This window comes from Oncorhynchus gorbuscha, linkage group LG15, assembly GCF_021184085.1.
Source record: "Oncorhynchus gorbuscha isolate QuinsamMale2020 ecotype Even-year linkage group LG15, OgorEven_v1.0, whole genome shotgun sequence".
Taxonomy (NCBI): domain Eukaryota; kingdom Metazoa; phylum Chordata; class Actinopteri; order Salmoniformes; family Salmonidae; genus Oncorhynchus; species Oncorhynchus gorbuscha.
In genome coordinates, this window is record NC_060187.1 from 17,163,738 (window position 1) to 17,181,544 (window position 17,807).

At 43.3% G+C, this 17,807-nt stretch overlaps 1 protein-coding gene across 1 annotated transcript in view; it reads left to right on the top strand.

The window, feature by feature from the left end:
• LOC123996668 (collagen alpha-1(XXIV) chain-like) overlaps positions 1 to 17,661 on the top strand; it is a 216,399-nt gene extending 198,738 nt beyond the window's left edge. Inside the window, exons 54-60 of the mRNA XM_046300243.1 lie at positions 1,312 to 1,347; positions 1,529 to 1,555; positions 2,894 to 2,947; positions 3,448 to 3,616; positions 3,988 to 4,097; positions 15,547 to 15,786; positions 16,029 to 17,661. Of these exons, the coding sequence (XP_046156199.1) occupies positions 1,312 to 1,347; positions 1,529 to 1,555; positions 2,894 to 2,947; positions 3,448 to 3,616; positions 3,988 to 4,097; positions 15,547 to 15,786; positions 16,029 to 16,175 (783 nt within the window). The 3' untranslated portion in view covers positions 16,176 to 17,661. The remainder of the gene's footprint in view (positions 1 to 1,311; positions 1,348 to 1,528; positions 1,556 to 2,893; positions 2,948 to 3,447; positions 3,617 to 3,987; positions 4,098 to 15,546; positions 15,787 to 16,028) is intronic.
• Positions 17,662 to 17,807: the final 146 nt, after the last annotated feature.

Here is a 17,807-nt window from a genome sequence, read left to right on the forward strand (position 1 = left end):
CTCACGCTCTGCCATGTAAACTGGTTTAAGATTCTCACGGCTCCCTAAGCCCCATCGAGACTCACAGGCACACAAACAGTAGAGAGAGAGAGAGAAAAACACAAAAGCACATACAGTAAACAGATACACAAACACTTCTAGGCAGCTCCTCAGGGGCCTAATAAGAACCAGCTGCCTGCAGAAGGCTGCTGCTATAGTACTGTGTCGTCAGTTCCCTCATCGGCCAGTGGGGGCGGTAGAGCTCCATTGCAGAAACACAAAGGGAGCCCTCAACACAGAACCCTTTGTACTGACTGCAGCTCTTCAGGCTGTAAAGTATGATTATGATTGGATCGTTTAGATTAGAGCAGCTATTTCATACAAAATGTAATGTTAATATCAACACACACTCAGGGGACAGTTTATTAGGTACACCACCTGTTCACAGAAATTGATCGCTCCTGTAGACAGTCAGGTGGCCGTGGTTTGCTATATAAAGCAGGCAAACAGACATCGAAGCATTCAGTTACTGTTTGATTGAATGTTAGAATGGGCAAAACGAGTAACCTAAGCGACTTGAGCGTGGTATGATCGCCGATGCCAGGCGCGCCGGATCCAGTTTCTCAGAAACGGACACCCTCCTGGGCTTTTCACTCATGACAGTGTCTAGGGTTGGTGCAATTTTTTTTTTTAAACATCCAGTCAGCATCAATCCTGTGGGCGAAAACAGCTTGTTGATAAGAGAGGTTGAAGGAGAATGGTGAGAATGGTATCAGGCGAGCCACAAATAGACAAAATAACAGCACAGTACAACAGTGGAGTACAGAACGACATCTCAGAAGGCACAACTCATTGATCCATGTCAAGGATGGACTATTGCAGCAGACGACCAGACCGGGTTCCCCTCCAATCAGCTAAGAACAAGAAGAAGCGGCTCCAGTGGGCAAGTGATCACCAACACTGGACAATTGGGGATTGGAAAAACATTGCCTGGTCTGACGAATCCCGGTTCCTGTTGCGTCATGCTGATGGAAGAGTCAGGATTTAGCATAAGCAGCATGTTTTTCTGGCACACGTTAGGGCCCTTGATACCAATTGAGCAATGATTGAATGTCATGCCCCAAATAATTCAGACTGTTCTGGAGGCAAAATGTCCAACCCGGTGCTAGATGGGTCTACCTAATAAACTGGCGTATATTTCAACAAATACTTTTTTTGCAATCTTTGTTAATTTGAGAGCACTAGAGAGTAGTGGAGGTGCATCAAATATTCTATTGTGATGTCATTGCTTGGACACCATTGTAACACCATGTTGTTGTGTTTGTGTTTCAGGGACCCCAGGGGCCACAGGGACATCCAGGGCCCAGAGTAAGTATCCCCCCCCCATTACTATGTCCTAACCTATCTTACTGGTTCCTTACTACTTACAGTTACTTGACAGTTCTATGGCAGTTCAGAGATTGAGGTTTGTCGTCTTTTGAAGACATATGTCTTTGTATCTGTTTATTTTGTATTTATGTCAAAATCCTCTCTGTGTTCTCTCTCCCAGGGCCCCCCTGGTGCTCCTGGCCCGACCGTAAGTATCCTGTTTCATTCACAGATAGTGACATAATCTGTAATAAAGCATTTATATTTTTCTTTGTCCGGATTCGAACAAGGTGTTGTAGCAAACAAGTATTGGTTTGCCTAGGCAACGCACCCCCCCCCCTCTCCCCTCCCCCTCTCTGTGCAGCAGCAGCACACATAGAAATAGAATGAATAATACATGCTTGGAACCTCTAACCCTGGCAATTGACCCTTTAAGCCCTTCGCTAAGAAACCCATTTGTCACTTTGTAATTTGGGTGAACTATCTCTTTAATCAAAAACCAGTTATTTGGAAGCCTCGTGAGTCAACCATTTGGCTGTAATTGAAGAACACTTAATGATCCAACTGTTTATTTCCTTTTTTCTAAGTGTCAGGAATGGGTTTTAAGAGAGACAAGGTTTGGAAACTCCTGTTGTACATGACTTTGACTTCTATTCAGGGAAACAACATCCTGAAGACATTGGTGAATAGCTTCTGACTTTTGTTGCACATCAAGCACCCACTGGGCACAAATGTCAATTCAATGTCATTTCATTGAAATGACATGGAAACAATGTTGATTCAACCAGTGTGTACCAAGTAGACATTGTGTGAGCTCTGGTTACCAAAATGGGTCAAAACATTTACTGGCTCCTGTGAGTTCATGGCCATGATCAGTTATTGCCAGTTTCAATTCTTAATTGACCCTTCGCTAAGCCTCGCCCCAGAATGTTGACCAACCAATCGCATCGCTCCAATGGAGAACAACTGTCATCAAGTACGACATCTCAGACAAGCTCACGTTTGAAATACATGAAAGCCAGTGAGAAAAACTTTTCTTCAAAAATAAATGGTTTAAATAGCTAAATAGTTGAACAGTGCATCATGGGTACTTGACAGTGTGATTTCTGAAATACAGAGCCTGTTGATGATGGAGTATTTTTCAAGTACAAAAGTATTCTCTCTCTCTCTCTCTCTGTCCTAGGCTTGGTGCCAGGCTAAGCTTAGATAAGGCTTTTGATGGAATGGGAAAAAGCAACAGTCTTATAGCTGCAGGGCCAGAGGTAGCATAGAAGCGGAGCATACAGTGTAATCTGTGTGGCCTTCCTCTCCCTGTTCTCTGTGAGCTGTTTCAACAGTTGTATTGAACCAATAAATCTAAACTACAATATTACAATGGCATTTTTTAAATGTAATAGTCAGGGAGGAGGCTTTCAGTGACATTGATTAGTATGCTCCTACTAAGTTCAAACATGTGTAGATTTGTTGATACAGGCCTCTGGTTTACTGCTTTCTGCTTATTACTGCCTCTGTGATTAAACTGTACTTGTTGGTGTTGTATCCTCAGAGACGAATCGAGTACAACTCTCTGTTTGAGTCCAATGGTGCCTTGAGGACAGAGGTAAAGCACTCACTGTTGGTCTATACACGAGACAAAAGTTGAATCTTTAGACAACATATTAACCATATGTAACATTCACTGTTGGTATATCTTCACTCTAACGATATTTACTGTTAAGTGACAATTTTCAGTAAAGCAATTTACAAAAATCTTCCTGTTTGTTTTTTTGCTCTTTAATTCTATGTATTTTCACTAATGTGTGGGTGCCTGTCACTACCTTGCCTACAAATAAACCTTATTTAATTGCGTTTAACACATGCAAAACACATTGCTTGCAACTTTTCTAAATATATTGACATGGTGTTTCTATGGTTGGATATGGGTTGTGCCTCTATGCATGCATCTTGCATGTGTCTGCATGAATTCATGCTTATGAAATATTTGATTCATCCATGTGTCCATGCTTTGGATTGGCTGTCTCTGTGGCTTTCTCCTAACCTCTTCCCATGCATGCTGCAACACTCTGGACTGTGTGGACTATGCTAACCCTGCTTGCCTAGATCTACCAGAACACAGAGATGTCCCTCTCGGACCAGAATGCAGGGATCTTTAAGACCCTGCACTACCTGAGCAGTGTGATCGAGAGCATGAAGAAACCGCTCGGAACCCGGGAGAACCCGGCACGGTTTTGCAAGGACCTGCTGGACTGCCAACAGAAGCTCTCTGACGGTGAGAACCGATTTACAGAATTTATCAATTTAATGGACACTTTTCCCCAATCTACATCAATATTAGTGTTCTTCACAGATTTACTCAGTAGAATAGACTGTAGTTGCTATCATAATTTGACCAGGGAAATAATCCTGCAGCAGCAGGAAATGTGAATTATTGTGTGGATTATAATTCATGGGTATTTTTGCAGGGGTTGATACATTTTTTGTTGGGGCAAATCAAGTCTTGACAATTTAAATTGGAAATTACAAACTGTAGAAGCCTTTTTGAACCTTGAATATGCCACAACTCTGCATTTACTACTTTGCTGGAAATGTCCTGCAACAACAGAGTGATCAAATTAAGATCCAACACCTGTACCTCTGTAGGACTGTACTGGATCGACCCTAACCTGGGATGTCCGTCAGACACCATTGAGGTCTTCTGTAACTTCACGGCAGGCGGGCAGACATGTCTCCTCCCAGTAGCCTCTAACAAGGTAACCGAGCACTGCCCTCCATCATCACAGGGGCTCCAGTTGGTCCATAAGCAACACTAATTTAATAAACAGATTTGTATCTAGGTTTAAAGAAAAACACGTTCACATTCACAAATCCTGACTTCCACTTAAGTCGAATTCTCACTAACACATCTGTTCTTCCTTCCCTCTGCAACTTCAACAGTATTGTATGGTTTTCGGGAAATATGAGGATGCGTCATGGGTGAGGGATTCGGAGAGGATCCCTGTGAATAGTAGATCTGTGCCAGCACAGAGGGATAGGCCAATGAGTGATATATGCTTTAATAAGGTTGGCTTCTTAGTGTTCATGGCAATGGTTATCAACTTTACTGTAGAAATTAAACGTAAATCACCGAAAATAGATGTTGTGGTGGCAGCTGCAGAGAAGTACTTGGGGTAGGAGATTTGACTTCAGAAGAGTTACATTGTGTGTTGAGTGGTAGTGTCCTGTCCTCTCAGGCCGTTGGCCTGGGGTAGGATCAGATAGGGTTAGTAGTGGAATAAGGTGATGCGTTTTAATGAGTATAGGGTTAGTTGGTAGGGTAATTAAAATATATGTATATTATTCGGTTCACCTTTCCCATCGCAAAGTGTAATGGATCTATACTATAGTTCAGTGGAAATGCAACATATTGGATGCCAACCACCATTAAACCTCACCGAAGAAGACATGGATTGTGTATGTTTGCTATTCAGAGGGTGGATGGAAAGACAAAATATTTAATTGCCTTTGAACAGGGTCTGGTAGTAGGTGCCAGGAGCACCTGTTTGAGTGTGTCAAGAACTGCAATGCTGGTGGGTTATTTCACACTCAACAGTTTCCCGTGTGTATCAAGAATGATCCACCACCCAAAGGACTTCCAGCCAACTTGACACAACTGTGGGATGCATTGGACTCAACATGGGCCAGCATCCCAGTGGAATGCTTTCAAAACCTTGTAGTGTGCATGCCCTGACAAATCGAGGCTGTTCTGAGGGCAAAAGCGGGTGCAACTCAATACTAGGAAAGAGTTCATAATGTTTTGTACACTCAGTGCCAAATTGATTGTCAAGCTCAACACAGTCACTTGTAGATGATTTGAACATGATGTGCGAAAAATGCTAATATCATTCCTGTGGCTTGAATGGGATTTGTGCCACAAATGCTAACATGTTAGTGTGTGGAAACAGTGCCAGTGAAACTAAACCAAAGCATGGATTAATGCGATCATACCTTGTCCATAGACTGCTTACAGGGTAAGGAAACCAATTTGTCACTTAGTTCACCCAAATTACAATCTCTTTAACCAAAAAAACAGTTATTTGGAAGCCCTGTGACTCAACCATTTGGCTGTAATTAAAGAACACTTAATGATCCAACTGTTTATTTCCTTTTTTCTAAGTGTCAGGAATGGGTTTTAAGAGAGACAAGGTTTGGAAACTCCTGTTGTACATGACTTTGACTTCTATTCAGGGAAACAACATCCTGAAGACATTGGTGAATAGCTTCTGACTTTTGTTGCACATCAAGCACCCACTGGGCACAGATGTCAATTCAATGTCATTTCATTGAAATGACGTGGAAACAATGTTGATTCAATCAGTGTGTACCAAGTGGAGCTCTGGTTACCAAAATGGGTCAAAACATTTACTGGCAAAACATAAACATTTGGATCCTTGTGTTCTTCTATTACAGCCAAATGTTTGACTCATTGGGCTTCCAAAGATATGATCTCATTAATCCATGCTTTGATTTAGTTTCCCTGGCACTGTTTCCACATACTGACATGTTAGCATTTGTGGCACAAATCCCATTCAAGTCATTGTATTTGTGAATGGGGGCGTGTTCCGTCCTCCTTTTCCTGTAGTCCACAATAATCTCCTTTGTCTTGATCACGTTGAGAGAGAGGTTGTTATCCTGGCACCACACGGCCAGGTCTCTGACCTCCCTATAGGCTGTCTCATCATTGTCGTAATCAGGCCTACCACTGTTGTGCTGTCTGCAAAGTTAATGATGATGTTAAAGTCATGCCTGGCCGTGCAGTCATGAGTGAACAGGGAGTACAGGAGGGGACTGAGCACGTACCTTTGATGGGTCCCCGTGTTAAGGATCAGCGTGGCGGATGTGTTGTTACCTTCCCTCACCACCTGGGGGCGGCCCCTCAGGAAGTCCAGGATCCAGTTGCAGAGGGAGGTGTTTAGTCGGCGGCAGGTAGCCTTGTGGTTAGAGCGTTGGACTAAGAACTGAAATGTTGCAAGATCTAATCCCCAAGCTGACACGGTTGAAATCTGTCATTCTGCCCCTGAACAAGGCAGTTAACCCACTGTTCCTAGGCTGTCATTGAAAATAAGAATTTGTCCTTAACTGACTTGCCTAGTTAAATAAAGATTAAACAAATAAGATAGTCCCAGGGTCCTTAGTGATGAGCTTTGAGGGCACTATGGTGTTGAATGCTAAGCTGTAGTCAAATCAAATTTATTTACAGTATATAGCCCTTCTTACATCAGCTGATATATCAAAGTGCTGTACAGAAACGCAGCCTAAAACCCCAAACAGCAAGCAATGCAGGTGTAGAAGCACGGTGGCTAGGAAAAACTCCATAGAAAGGCCAAAACCTAGAGAGGAACCAGGCTATGGGGGGTGGCCAGTCCATTCTCACATAGGTGTTCCTTTAGTCCAGGTGGGAAAGGGCAATGTAGAGTGCAATAGAGATTGCATCATCTGTGAATCTGTTGGGGCGGTATGCAAATTGCAGTGGGTCTAGGGTTTTTGGGATAATGGTGTTGATGTGAGCCATGACCAGCCTTTCAAAGCACTTCATGGCTACAGACGTTCTTGGGCACATGGACTATAGTGGTCTGCTTGAAACATGCTGGTATTACAGACTCAGTCAGGGACAGGTTGAAAATGTCAGTGAAGACACTTGCCAGTTGGCCAGCGCATGCTCGGAGTACACGTCCTGGTAATCCATCTGGCCCTGAAGCCTTGTGAATGTTGCCCTGTTTAAAGGTCTTGCTCACATCGGCTACGGAGAGTGTGATCACAGTCATCCGGAACAGCTGATGCTCTCATGCATGTTGCTTGCCTCGAGCGAGCATAGAAGTAATTTAGCTCGTCTGGTATGTTCGTGTCACTGTGCTGCTTGTGGCTGTGCTTCCCTTTGTAGTTTGTAATAGTTTGCAAGCCCTGCCACATCTGATGAGCATTGGAGCCGGTGTAGTACAATTCAATCTTAGTCCTGTATTGACACTTTGCCTGTTTGATGGTTCGTAGGAGGGCATAGCGGGATTTCTTAAAGCGCCCGGGTTTGAGTCCCGCTCCTTGAAAGCGGCAGCTCTACCCTTTAGCTCAGTGCGGATGCTGCCTGTGATCCATGGCTTCTGGTTGGGGTATGTACGTATAGTCACTGTGGGGACGACGTCATCAATGCACTTATTGATGAAGCCAGTGACTGATGTGGTGTACTCCTCAATGCCATCGGAAAAATCTCGGAACATATTCAAGTCTGTGCTAGCAAAACAGTCCTTTAGCTTAGCATCTGCATCATCTGACCACTTCTTTATTGATCTAGTCACTGGTGCTTTCTGCTTTAGTTTTTGCTTGTAAGCAGGAATCAGGAGGATAGAATGATGGTTAAATTTGCCAAATGTAGGGCGGGGGAGAGCTTGTATGCATCTCTGTGTGTAGAGTAAAGGTGGTCTAGAGTTTTTTTCCTCTGATTGCACATTTAACATGCTGATAGAAATGAGGTAAAACTGATTTAAGTTTCCCTGCATTGAACTCCCCGGCCACTAGTAGTGCCGCCTCAGGATGAGCGTTTTCCTGTTTGCTTATGGCCTTATACAGACATTGAGTGCGGTATTAGTGCCAGCATCGGTTTGTGGTGGTAAATAGACAGCTACGAAAAATATAGATGAAAACTCTCTTGGTAAATAGTGTGGTCTACAGCTTATCATGAGATACTCTATCTCAGGCGAGCAAAACCTCGAGACTTCCTTAATATTAGATTTTGTGCACCAGCTGTTGTTTACAAATATACACAGACCACCACTCCTCGTCTTACCAGAGGCAGCTGTTCTATCTTGCAGATGCATTCTAAACCCCACCAGCTGTATGTTATTCATGTCGTCATTCAGCCACGACTTGCGGAAATATAAGATATTACCGTTTTTAATGCCCCGTTGGTAGGATGTTCGTGATCGTAGCTCGTCTATTTTGTTATCCAATGATTGTACATTGGCTAATAGGACTGATGGTAGAGGCAGATTACTCATTCGACGTCAGATCCTTACAATGCACCCAGACCTACCTCTGCGATATCTCCATCTCTTTCTCATGCGAATCACAGGGATTTGGGCCTTGTCTGGTGTCTGAAGTAAATCCTTCACGTCCGACTCATTAAAGAAAAAATCTTCGTCCAGTTGAGTAATCGCTGTTCTGATATCTAGAAGCTCTTTTTGGTCGGGTGGCAGAAACATTATGTACAAAATAATAATAATAACTCCCTAGAAAGGCCAAAACCTAGGAAGAAACCTGTGACGGGTGGAGATTATAACAGAACATGTCCAAGATGTTCAAATGTTCATAAATGACCAGCATGGTCAAATAATAATAATCACAGTTGTTGTCGAGGGTGCAGCAAGTCAGCACCTCAGGAGTAATGTCAGTTGGCTTTTCATACCCAATCATTAAGAGTATCTCTACCGCTCCTGCTGTCTCTAGAGAGTTGAAAACAGCAGGTCTGGGACAGGTAGCACGTCCGGTGAACAGGTCCTCCGAGAGAGAGAAAGAAAGAGAGAAAGAGAGAATTAGACAGATCATAGTTAAATTCACACAGGACACCGGATAAGACAGGAGAAGTACTCCAGATATAACAAACTGACCCTAACCCCCCGACACATACACTACTGGTGCATAAATACTGGAGGCTGAGACAGGAGGGGTCAGGAGACAGTGTAGCCCCATCCGATGATACACCCGGACAGGACCAAACAGGAAGGATATAACCCCACCCACTTTGCCAAAGCACAGCCCCCACACCACTAGAGGAATATCTTCAACCACCAACTTACCAACCTGAGACAAGGCCGAGTATAGGCCACAAAGATCTCCGCCACAGCACAACCCAGGGGGGAGCCAACCCAGACAGGAAGATCATGTCAATGACTCAACCCACTCAAGTGATGCACCCCTCCCAGGGACGGCATGGAAGAGCACCAGTAAGCCAGTGACTCAGCCCCTGTAATAGTGTTAGAGGCAGAGAATCCCAGTGGAGAGAGGGGAACCTGCCAGGCAGAGACAGCAAGGGCGGTTCATTGCTCCAGAGCCTTTCCATTCACCTTCACTCCTGGGCCAGACTACACTCAATCATATGACCCAGTGAAAAGATAGATGAGTCTTCAGTAAAGACTTAAAGGTTGAGACCGAGTCTGCGTCTCTCACATGGGTAGGCAGACCGTTCCATGAAAATGGAGCTCTATAGGAGAAAGCCCTGCCTCCAGCTGTTTGCTTAGAAATGGGACAATTAGGAGGCCTGCGTCTTGTGACCGTAGAGTACGTGTAGGTATGTACGGCAGGACCAAATCAGAAAGATAGGTAGGAGCAAGCCCATGTAATTGTTTGTAGGTTAGCAGTAAAACCTTGAAATCAGCCAGTATAGGGAGGCTAAAACAGAACCTTGAGGAACACCGAAATTTACAATTGATTTTTTCAGAGGACAAACCATTCACAGAGACAAACTGATATCTTTCCGACAGATACGATCTAAACCAGGCCAGAACTTGTCCGTGTAGACCAATTTGGGTTTCCAATCTCTCCAAAAGAATGTGGTGATCGATGGTATCAAAAGCAGCACTAAGGTCTAGGAGCACGAGGACAGATGCTCAGAGCCTTGGTCTGACGCCATTAAAAGGTAATTTACCACCTTCACAAGTGCAGTCTCAGTGCTATGATGGGGTCTAAAACCAGACTGAAGCATTTTGTTTACATTGTTTGTCTTCAGGAAGCGAGTGAGTTGCTGCACAACAGCTTTAAAAAAATTGAGAGGAATGGAAGATTTGATATAGGCTGATTAGTTTTTGATATTTTCTGGGTCAAGGTTTGGCTTTTTCAAGAGAGGCTTTATTACTGCCACTTTTAGTGAGTTTGGTATACATCCGGTGGATAGAGAGCTGTTTATAATGTTCAACATTGGAGGGCCAAGCACAGGAAGCAGTTCTTTCAGTAGTTTAGTTGGAATAGGGTCCAGTATGCAGCTTGGAGGTTCAGAGGCCATGATTATTTTCACCATTGTGTCAAGAGATATAGTACTAAAACACTTGAGTGTCTCTCTTGATCCTAGGTCCTGGCAGAGTTGTGCAGACTCGGGACAACTGAGCTTTGGAGGAATATGCAGATTTAAAGAGGAGTCTGTAAATTGCTTTCTAATGATCATGATCTTTTCCTCAAAGAAGTTCATGAATTTATTACTGCTGAAGTGAAAGCCATCCTCTCTTGGGGAATGCTGCTTTGCGACATTATCAAAAATATATTTCGGATTGTTCTTATTTTCCTCAATTAAGTTGGAAAAATAGGATGATCGAGCAGCAGTAAGGGCTCTTCGATACTGCACGGTACTGTCTTTCCAAGCTAGTCGGAAGACTTCCAGTTTGGTGTGGCGCCATTTCCGTTCCAATTTTCTGGAAGCTTGCTTCAGAGCTCGGGTATTTTCTGTATACCAGGGAGCTAGTTTCTTATGACAAATGTTTTTAGTTTTTAGGGGTGCAACTGCATCTAGAGTATTGCGCAAGGTTAAATTGAGTTCCTCAGTTAGGTGGTTAACTGATTTTTGTCCTCTGACATCCTTGGGTAGGCAGAGGGAGTCTGGGCATCAAGGCCATCAAGGAATCTTTGTGTTGTCTGAGAATTTATGGTTGGGGTCTGAGCAGATTATTTTTTTGCGATTGCAAACATAATAAAATGGTGGTCCAATAGTCCAGGATTATGAGGAAAAACATTAAGATCCACAACATTTATTCCATGGGACAAAACTAGGTCCAGAGTAGGACTGTGACAGTGAGTAGGTCCAGGGACGTGTTGGACAAAACCCACTGAGTCGATGATAGCTCCGAAAGCCTTTTGGAGTGGGTCTGTGGATTTTTCCATGTGAATACTAAAATCACCAAAAATTAGAATATTATCTGCTATGACTACAAGGTCCGATAGGAATTCAGGGAACTCAGTGAGGAACGCTGTATATGGCCCAGGAGGCCTGTAAACAGTAGCTATAAAAAGTGATTGAGTAGGCAGCATAGATTTCATGACTAGAAGCTCAAAAGACGAAAACGTGAGGCCTCATTTAAGCCATGTTTCAGTCAGGCCAATCAAATCAAGATTATGATCAGTGATTAGTTCATTGACTATAACTGCCTTTGAAGTGAGGGATCTAACATTAAGTAGCCCTATTTTGAGATGTGAGGTTTCACAATCTCTTTCAATAATGGCAGGAATGGAGGAGGTCTTTATCCTAGTGAGATTGCTAAGGCGAACACCGCCATGTTTAATTTTGCCCAACCTAGGTCGAGGCACAGACACTGTCTCAATGGGGATAGCTGAGCTGACTACACTGACTGTGCTAGTGGCAGACTCCACTAAGCTGGCAGGCTGGCTAACAGCCTGCTGCCTGGCCTGCACCCTATTTCATTGTGGAGCTAGAGGATTTCGAGCCCTGTCTATGTTGGGAGATAAGATGAGAGCACCCCTCCAGCTAGAATGGAGTCAGTCACTCCTCAGCAGGCCAGGCTTGTTCCTGTTTGTGGGTGAGTCCCAGAAAGAGGGCCAATTATCTACAAATTCTATATTTCGGGAGGGGCAGAAAACAGTTTTCAACCAGCGATTGAGTTGTGAGACTCTGCTGTAGAGCTCATCACTCCCCCTAACTGGGAGAGGGCCAGAGACAATTACTCAATGCCGACAAATCTTTCTAGCTGATTTACACGCTGAAGCTATGTTGCGCTTGGTGACCTCTGACTGTTTCATCCTAACATCGTTGGTGCCGACGTGGATAACAATATCTCTATACTCTCTACACTCGCCAGTTTTAGCTATAGCCTGCACCATCTTCAGATTAGCCTTAACGACAGTAGCCCTGCCCCCTGGTAAACAGTGTATGATCTCTGGATGATTCGTTTTAAGTCTAACACTGCGGGTAATGGAGTCGCCAATGACTAGGATTTTCAATTTGTCAGAGCTAATGGTGGGAGGCTTTGGCGTCTCAGACCCCGTAATGGGAGGAGTAGAGACGAGAAGGCTCGGTCTCAGACCCCGAAGCGCTGCTTAATGGGGAAAACCGGTTGAAAGTTTCTGTCGGCTGAATGAGCGACACCGGATGAGCATTCCTACAGCATTTCCCTCCAGAAGTCATGAGAAAATTGTCTGGCTGCGGGGACGAGGGGATTTGCGAGGGGATTTGTACTAACGTTATTATCTGTACTTACTGGTGGCACAGACACTGTTTCATTCTTTCCTACACTGAAATGACCCTTGCCTAACGATTGCGTCTGTAGCTGGGCTTGAAGCACAGCTATCCTCGCCGTAAGGCGATTGTTCTCCTGTATATTATGAGTACAGCGACTGCAATTAGAAGGCATTGTGTTAATGTTACTACTTAGCTTCGGCTGTTATTAGGTCCTGACGAACCATGTCCGGAGTGAAAAAGTTGAATGAAAAAAAAGTTGAGTGAGGGAAAACTAAAAATATAAATGGTAATTAAAAAGTAAAAACCGTAAAGTTGTCAGGTAGCAAAGTTAGGTTGGCAACAAAACGCACAGCAACACGTAAACAAGTCTGCAAGTTGTGACCGGAAATGACAAGGTGAAACAAACGTTACTGTTTTAACATACACAACCCATGTCTTCTTCGGTGAGGTTTAACCGTGGTTGGCATCCAATATGTTGCATTTCCACTGAACTATAGTATAGATCCATTACACTTTGCAATGGGAAAGGGGAACCGAATAATATACATATATTTTAATTACCCTACCAACTAACCCTATACTCATTAAAACGCATCACCTTATTCCACTACTAACCCTATCTGATCCTACCCCAGGCCAACGGCCTGAGAGGACAGGACACTACCACTCAACACACAATGTAACTCTTCTGAAGTCAAATCTCCTACCCCAAGTACTTCTCTGCAGCTGCCACCACAACATCTATTTTCGGTGATTTACGTTTAATTTCTACAGTAAAGTTGATAACCATTGCCATGAACACTAAGAAGCCAACCTTATTAAAGCATATATCACTCATTGGCCTATCCCTCTGTGCTGGCACAGATCTACTATTCACAGGGATCCTCTCCGAATCCCTCACCCTTGACCTATCCTCCTCTACTTTCTTCACTGCCTCAGCATAAGACACCTTCTGCACTACTCTGGCTCTAGCTACTTCAACCTGCCTTTGTTGCATTTGACACTTCCGATCCCCAGCAACATGTGCACCCCTGCAGTTGACACACCTCTATCCACTGAAACTACACAACCCTCTATCCCATGCCCTCTTGCACACTTCCCACATCTTGGAATCTCCCTCCTACACACTACTGCGACATGACCATAAATGTTACACCTGAAACAGCGCAGTGGACTTGCCACAAACGCTCTAACAGGGTAACTGATATATCCTGACATGACCTTGTCTGGTAAAGACTGACTCCAGACGGCAAACACCAGAAATAGCAAGAAACAGATCTTGACTTAAGTTGCGTTGCACAGAGCATCCTGCTCACTCTGATCTGAAGAAACATAAAGAAACATTACAAGTCCACTTCGGGTTATTTTCATCGACTCAACAGCTGACACCAATCTTCCTCGATATACCATCTCCCTTGTTATTGCTCGCTTCAACAGATTCAGACACATTCTCTGCCTCCCTCAGTCATTTCAATATTCAACTTTTCCAAGCCGACATCTCTTTTTAGCGAGAGACCTTCTAAGCCCTGTAGTCCCTCTACCTCTTCTTCGATGGTGTTTACCGGCGGTTGGCATCCAATGTTAATGCTGCATTGCCGACACCAGCTGGACAGGGTGTTGAATAAGAAACTAAAGAAACTTTGTGGGAAAGGGGGAAAACGACATCATACAAAATGAAGCACGTCAACTAAGAAAACCCATCCCACTTCTTCAATCACTGTCCACTACAAAATACATCCCAACACAGGCTCAGGGGCCTGTGATGGCAGAACATTCACCGACAGGATTTCATGCACGGCCTCGGCTGTGAAATCACTTAGAATTTTTTTGACTTCTTCTCTGCTGGTGCTGTACAGTTTATGACCATTGCAATCGATAATCCAAATTCCCCTTTTTAACATGTAGCATTTCACTATCCATCAGTAGATGAGAAACCTTCACTAGTCGTGATAGCTAAGAATGATAATCAGTCTCTGTCACTGGTGTAATGTCATTTTTATTACATCATCATTTCTCATTCAAAATGTGTTCCTACAGATGTAGGCCTAGCCTATAGAATATTATTACAGAATATGCAGAAAGGAAAGGAAAAGGGGGATACCTAGTCAGTTGTCCAACTGAATGTATTAAACTGAAATGTGTCTTCTGCATTTAACCCAACCCCTCTGAATCAGAGAGGTGCAGGGGGCTATCTGAATTGACATCCACGTCTTTGGCGCCCGGGGGAACAGGGTGTTGACTGCCTTGCTCAAGGCCAGAATGACAGATTTTTACCTTGTCAGCTCGGGGATTTGTTCCAGCAACCTTCCGGTTACTGGCCCAACACTCTAAATACATACTCCAATTGGAACGTTGGCCTAAGCCAATCACTGTCAATCGTGAATGATAATTCTTCACGTTTTATCTGTGAAAAGTCCAGATTGTGTAGGCAAGCCAATCATTTGATCTCATTCAGTTTCATGGGAATATGCATTTAGATCTGTTTGAATTACTGTTTGGTGAGCAAATTATAGTAGTTGGTGTTAAACTGTTAGTCCTTGTTGTATTTTGTTTTAATCAAAGAATATATCCTTTCTTGTGGCACGCGCAGTTGAGTGTTGGCCGCATTAGGAAAGAAATGTGACTATTCAGCTTCAGCTAACCATGATAAAATCTCACTAGAAATGAAGAGGTGTTTTTGGCGTAAAAATAACATTACGCCAAAATAGTAACTATGCTATGCTTTTGTATTAGGTTACGTTATGTCAAATACTAATTCATCATTTTGGGATCTTGTGGGACATTGATTCAGCTTCAGAAATCATTTTCCAGATATATTTTTCTCAGCTCCGTGTATTCTCAAATTTGAAAGAGTAAGGGAGTGCCGCTCCCTTGTGTTCCGGCAGCATTACTCCCCTCTGTATGCATCTGTTTGCTGAATTATTGAGCAGTGAAAGGTATCATAAGAGATGCCTCCGTTATCTCCACTAACTCTTACCATGCTCTCTCCACAGCTGTCGTTCGGTGTGCATAAGGTTCAGATGAAGTTCCTCCACCTCTTGAGCACAGAGGCCAGTCAGGACATTACCTTCCACTGTCTGAGTGACCCTCCCTTCAGCCCCACAAACACCTACAGTGCTGACGACCCAGGACAGGAGTATCAGGCCAGACCACCAAGGTTTAGGGGATGGAACGGACAGATGTTTGAGGCAGACACTCTACTTGAACCTCACATGCTACTAGACGAATGCAGGGTAAGGAGCCGGAGAGAGGAAGAGATAAATGATGATTTCACTTCAGACCTGGGCCTGCATTCATAAAGCATTTCAAAGTAGCATTGCTAATCTAGGATCAGGTCCTCCCTGTCCATGTAATCTTATTCATTATAATCTAAAAGGCAAAACTGATCCTAGATCAGCACTCCTACTTTGAGACTTTGTGAATACGGGCATCCATTGTGTGTCAATGACTTCATATTGTATATTTTCCCTTCTAGATCCAAGATGGCAGCTGGCACCAGTCACGCTTCTTCTTCCATACTCAGGACAGCTACGAGCTCCCCATCATTGATATACAGGAGCAACCTTTGTCACAGTCCAGCGATCTGCGCCACCTCGAGGTGGGACCTGTCTGCTTCCTGTGAGGTCATTATCCATCGCTAGCCTGCCTGTCCAAAATATAAACTATAAAAAATGAGTATGGCATAAGTAGGCCAAAATGGCTGCTCACCAAACCAAAGAGAGATCTCTATAAGCCCAAGCAGAGTTGGTCAGGTCTGCTCCCCCACGTGGGAGACCCTTTATGGAGTGTTAGCGAGTGTCAAACGCCCTGTCCAATCGATGGCAGACTTCTGTGGAAGAACTCAGTCCATAGCAAACTAGGCCAGCTTACAGTAAGATGGCCTCAGGAGAGCAGTGTATACCAATATTTATCAAATAAATGTGTAAAGTGTGCCTGTTTGGTTTTTGTTTTTCAAAAGGTGCTTGAGTTCGTTGGACAGTTGGTCCCTGAACTCAGGACAGGGCTCATCCACACAACACCGTCCTAAAACTCAAATCCTGTGCCTCCCTCCCTACTGCCCACCCCCATCCTCCTTCTCCCCCATATTCACCCTCCCAGCCATCCTCAGAAGGGGCCTAGCTATCCGAAGGAAAGCTCTAGGGGCTTTGTAACAGGAATACTGTACAACAAAAGCTTCCTAAGAGTGCAATAGCTTGTGAATTAAGAGTGAGAGATTTCATATTGCAATTTCAATCAAAGGTCAACTGCCAGCTCGGACCGCAATTTTGTTTATTTTTAATGTTTGAATCTGTTGTCCAACACAGCTGGATGTTTACACCTTGGGTAAGTCCAAAATGGCACCATATTCCCTATGTAATGCACTAGGTTTAACCAGGGCACATAGAGCTCAAATGTAGTGCACTAAATCAGGAATATAGTTCTATTTTGGACACTTGTGTGCAAGACCCTTGAAAGATGGTGCTCTACCTCCTGCTTGTATGCCTTCTATAGGTGCTAGTGTCAAGTAATTCTTTGTCCTTATGTACCGGTTACATCAAGATCTGTTGTAAGAGTACTTATTTGAAATTTATATGAAACATTTGTTGATGAATTACATATTTTTTAGCTTTTACTCTTCATTTTATTTGGTAGGTGGTAACGTAACCTATCATTGGTGCTGCAACAGACACAAGAGCGTGAGACATCAGTGAGTTGTGAGACATTTTTCCTGTGTATATTTTGACATTATATTGTTGATTATTTATATCCTTTGTTTTTGTTCACATTACTGTACCCCAATAAATTATACTCTCAGAGATCTATTTGGTCAACTCCAACTTAGTCCAAATAACTATTTATGTAAAAAATGGTATTTGTATACTATGTACACACATTATGTGACTGTTCATTGTATATGTTCATATACACTACAATGGGGGTTGATAGCTCATACTGGCAGCTAGCATAGGCCAGAGTCAGAACACATCAGAAATAGCAATGATCTTGTTCTTAAGTTATGTTACGTTGAAAAAATTGTAATTAAATAAGTAAATGCTCTCGAGGAAAAGTTAAAATTGTGTAAATATGAAATATATTGACATTAAATAAATGAAATGTTTTAATCCCAAAATAGTAAATAGCGTCTTGTTATTTTGTTGATGTTCATAAGAGTATTTCTGAAGTCCAACAGTGACCTGGTTAAAAACTGCAATTAGAGATAGCTACTTATCATTAGCAGCACAACTTCAGATTTCCAATACTCATAAGTCTCTAT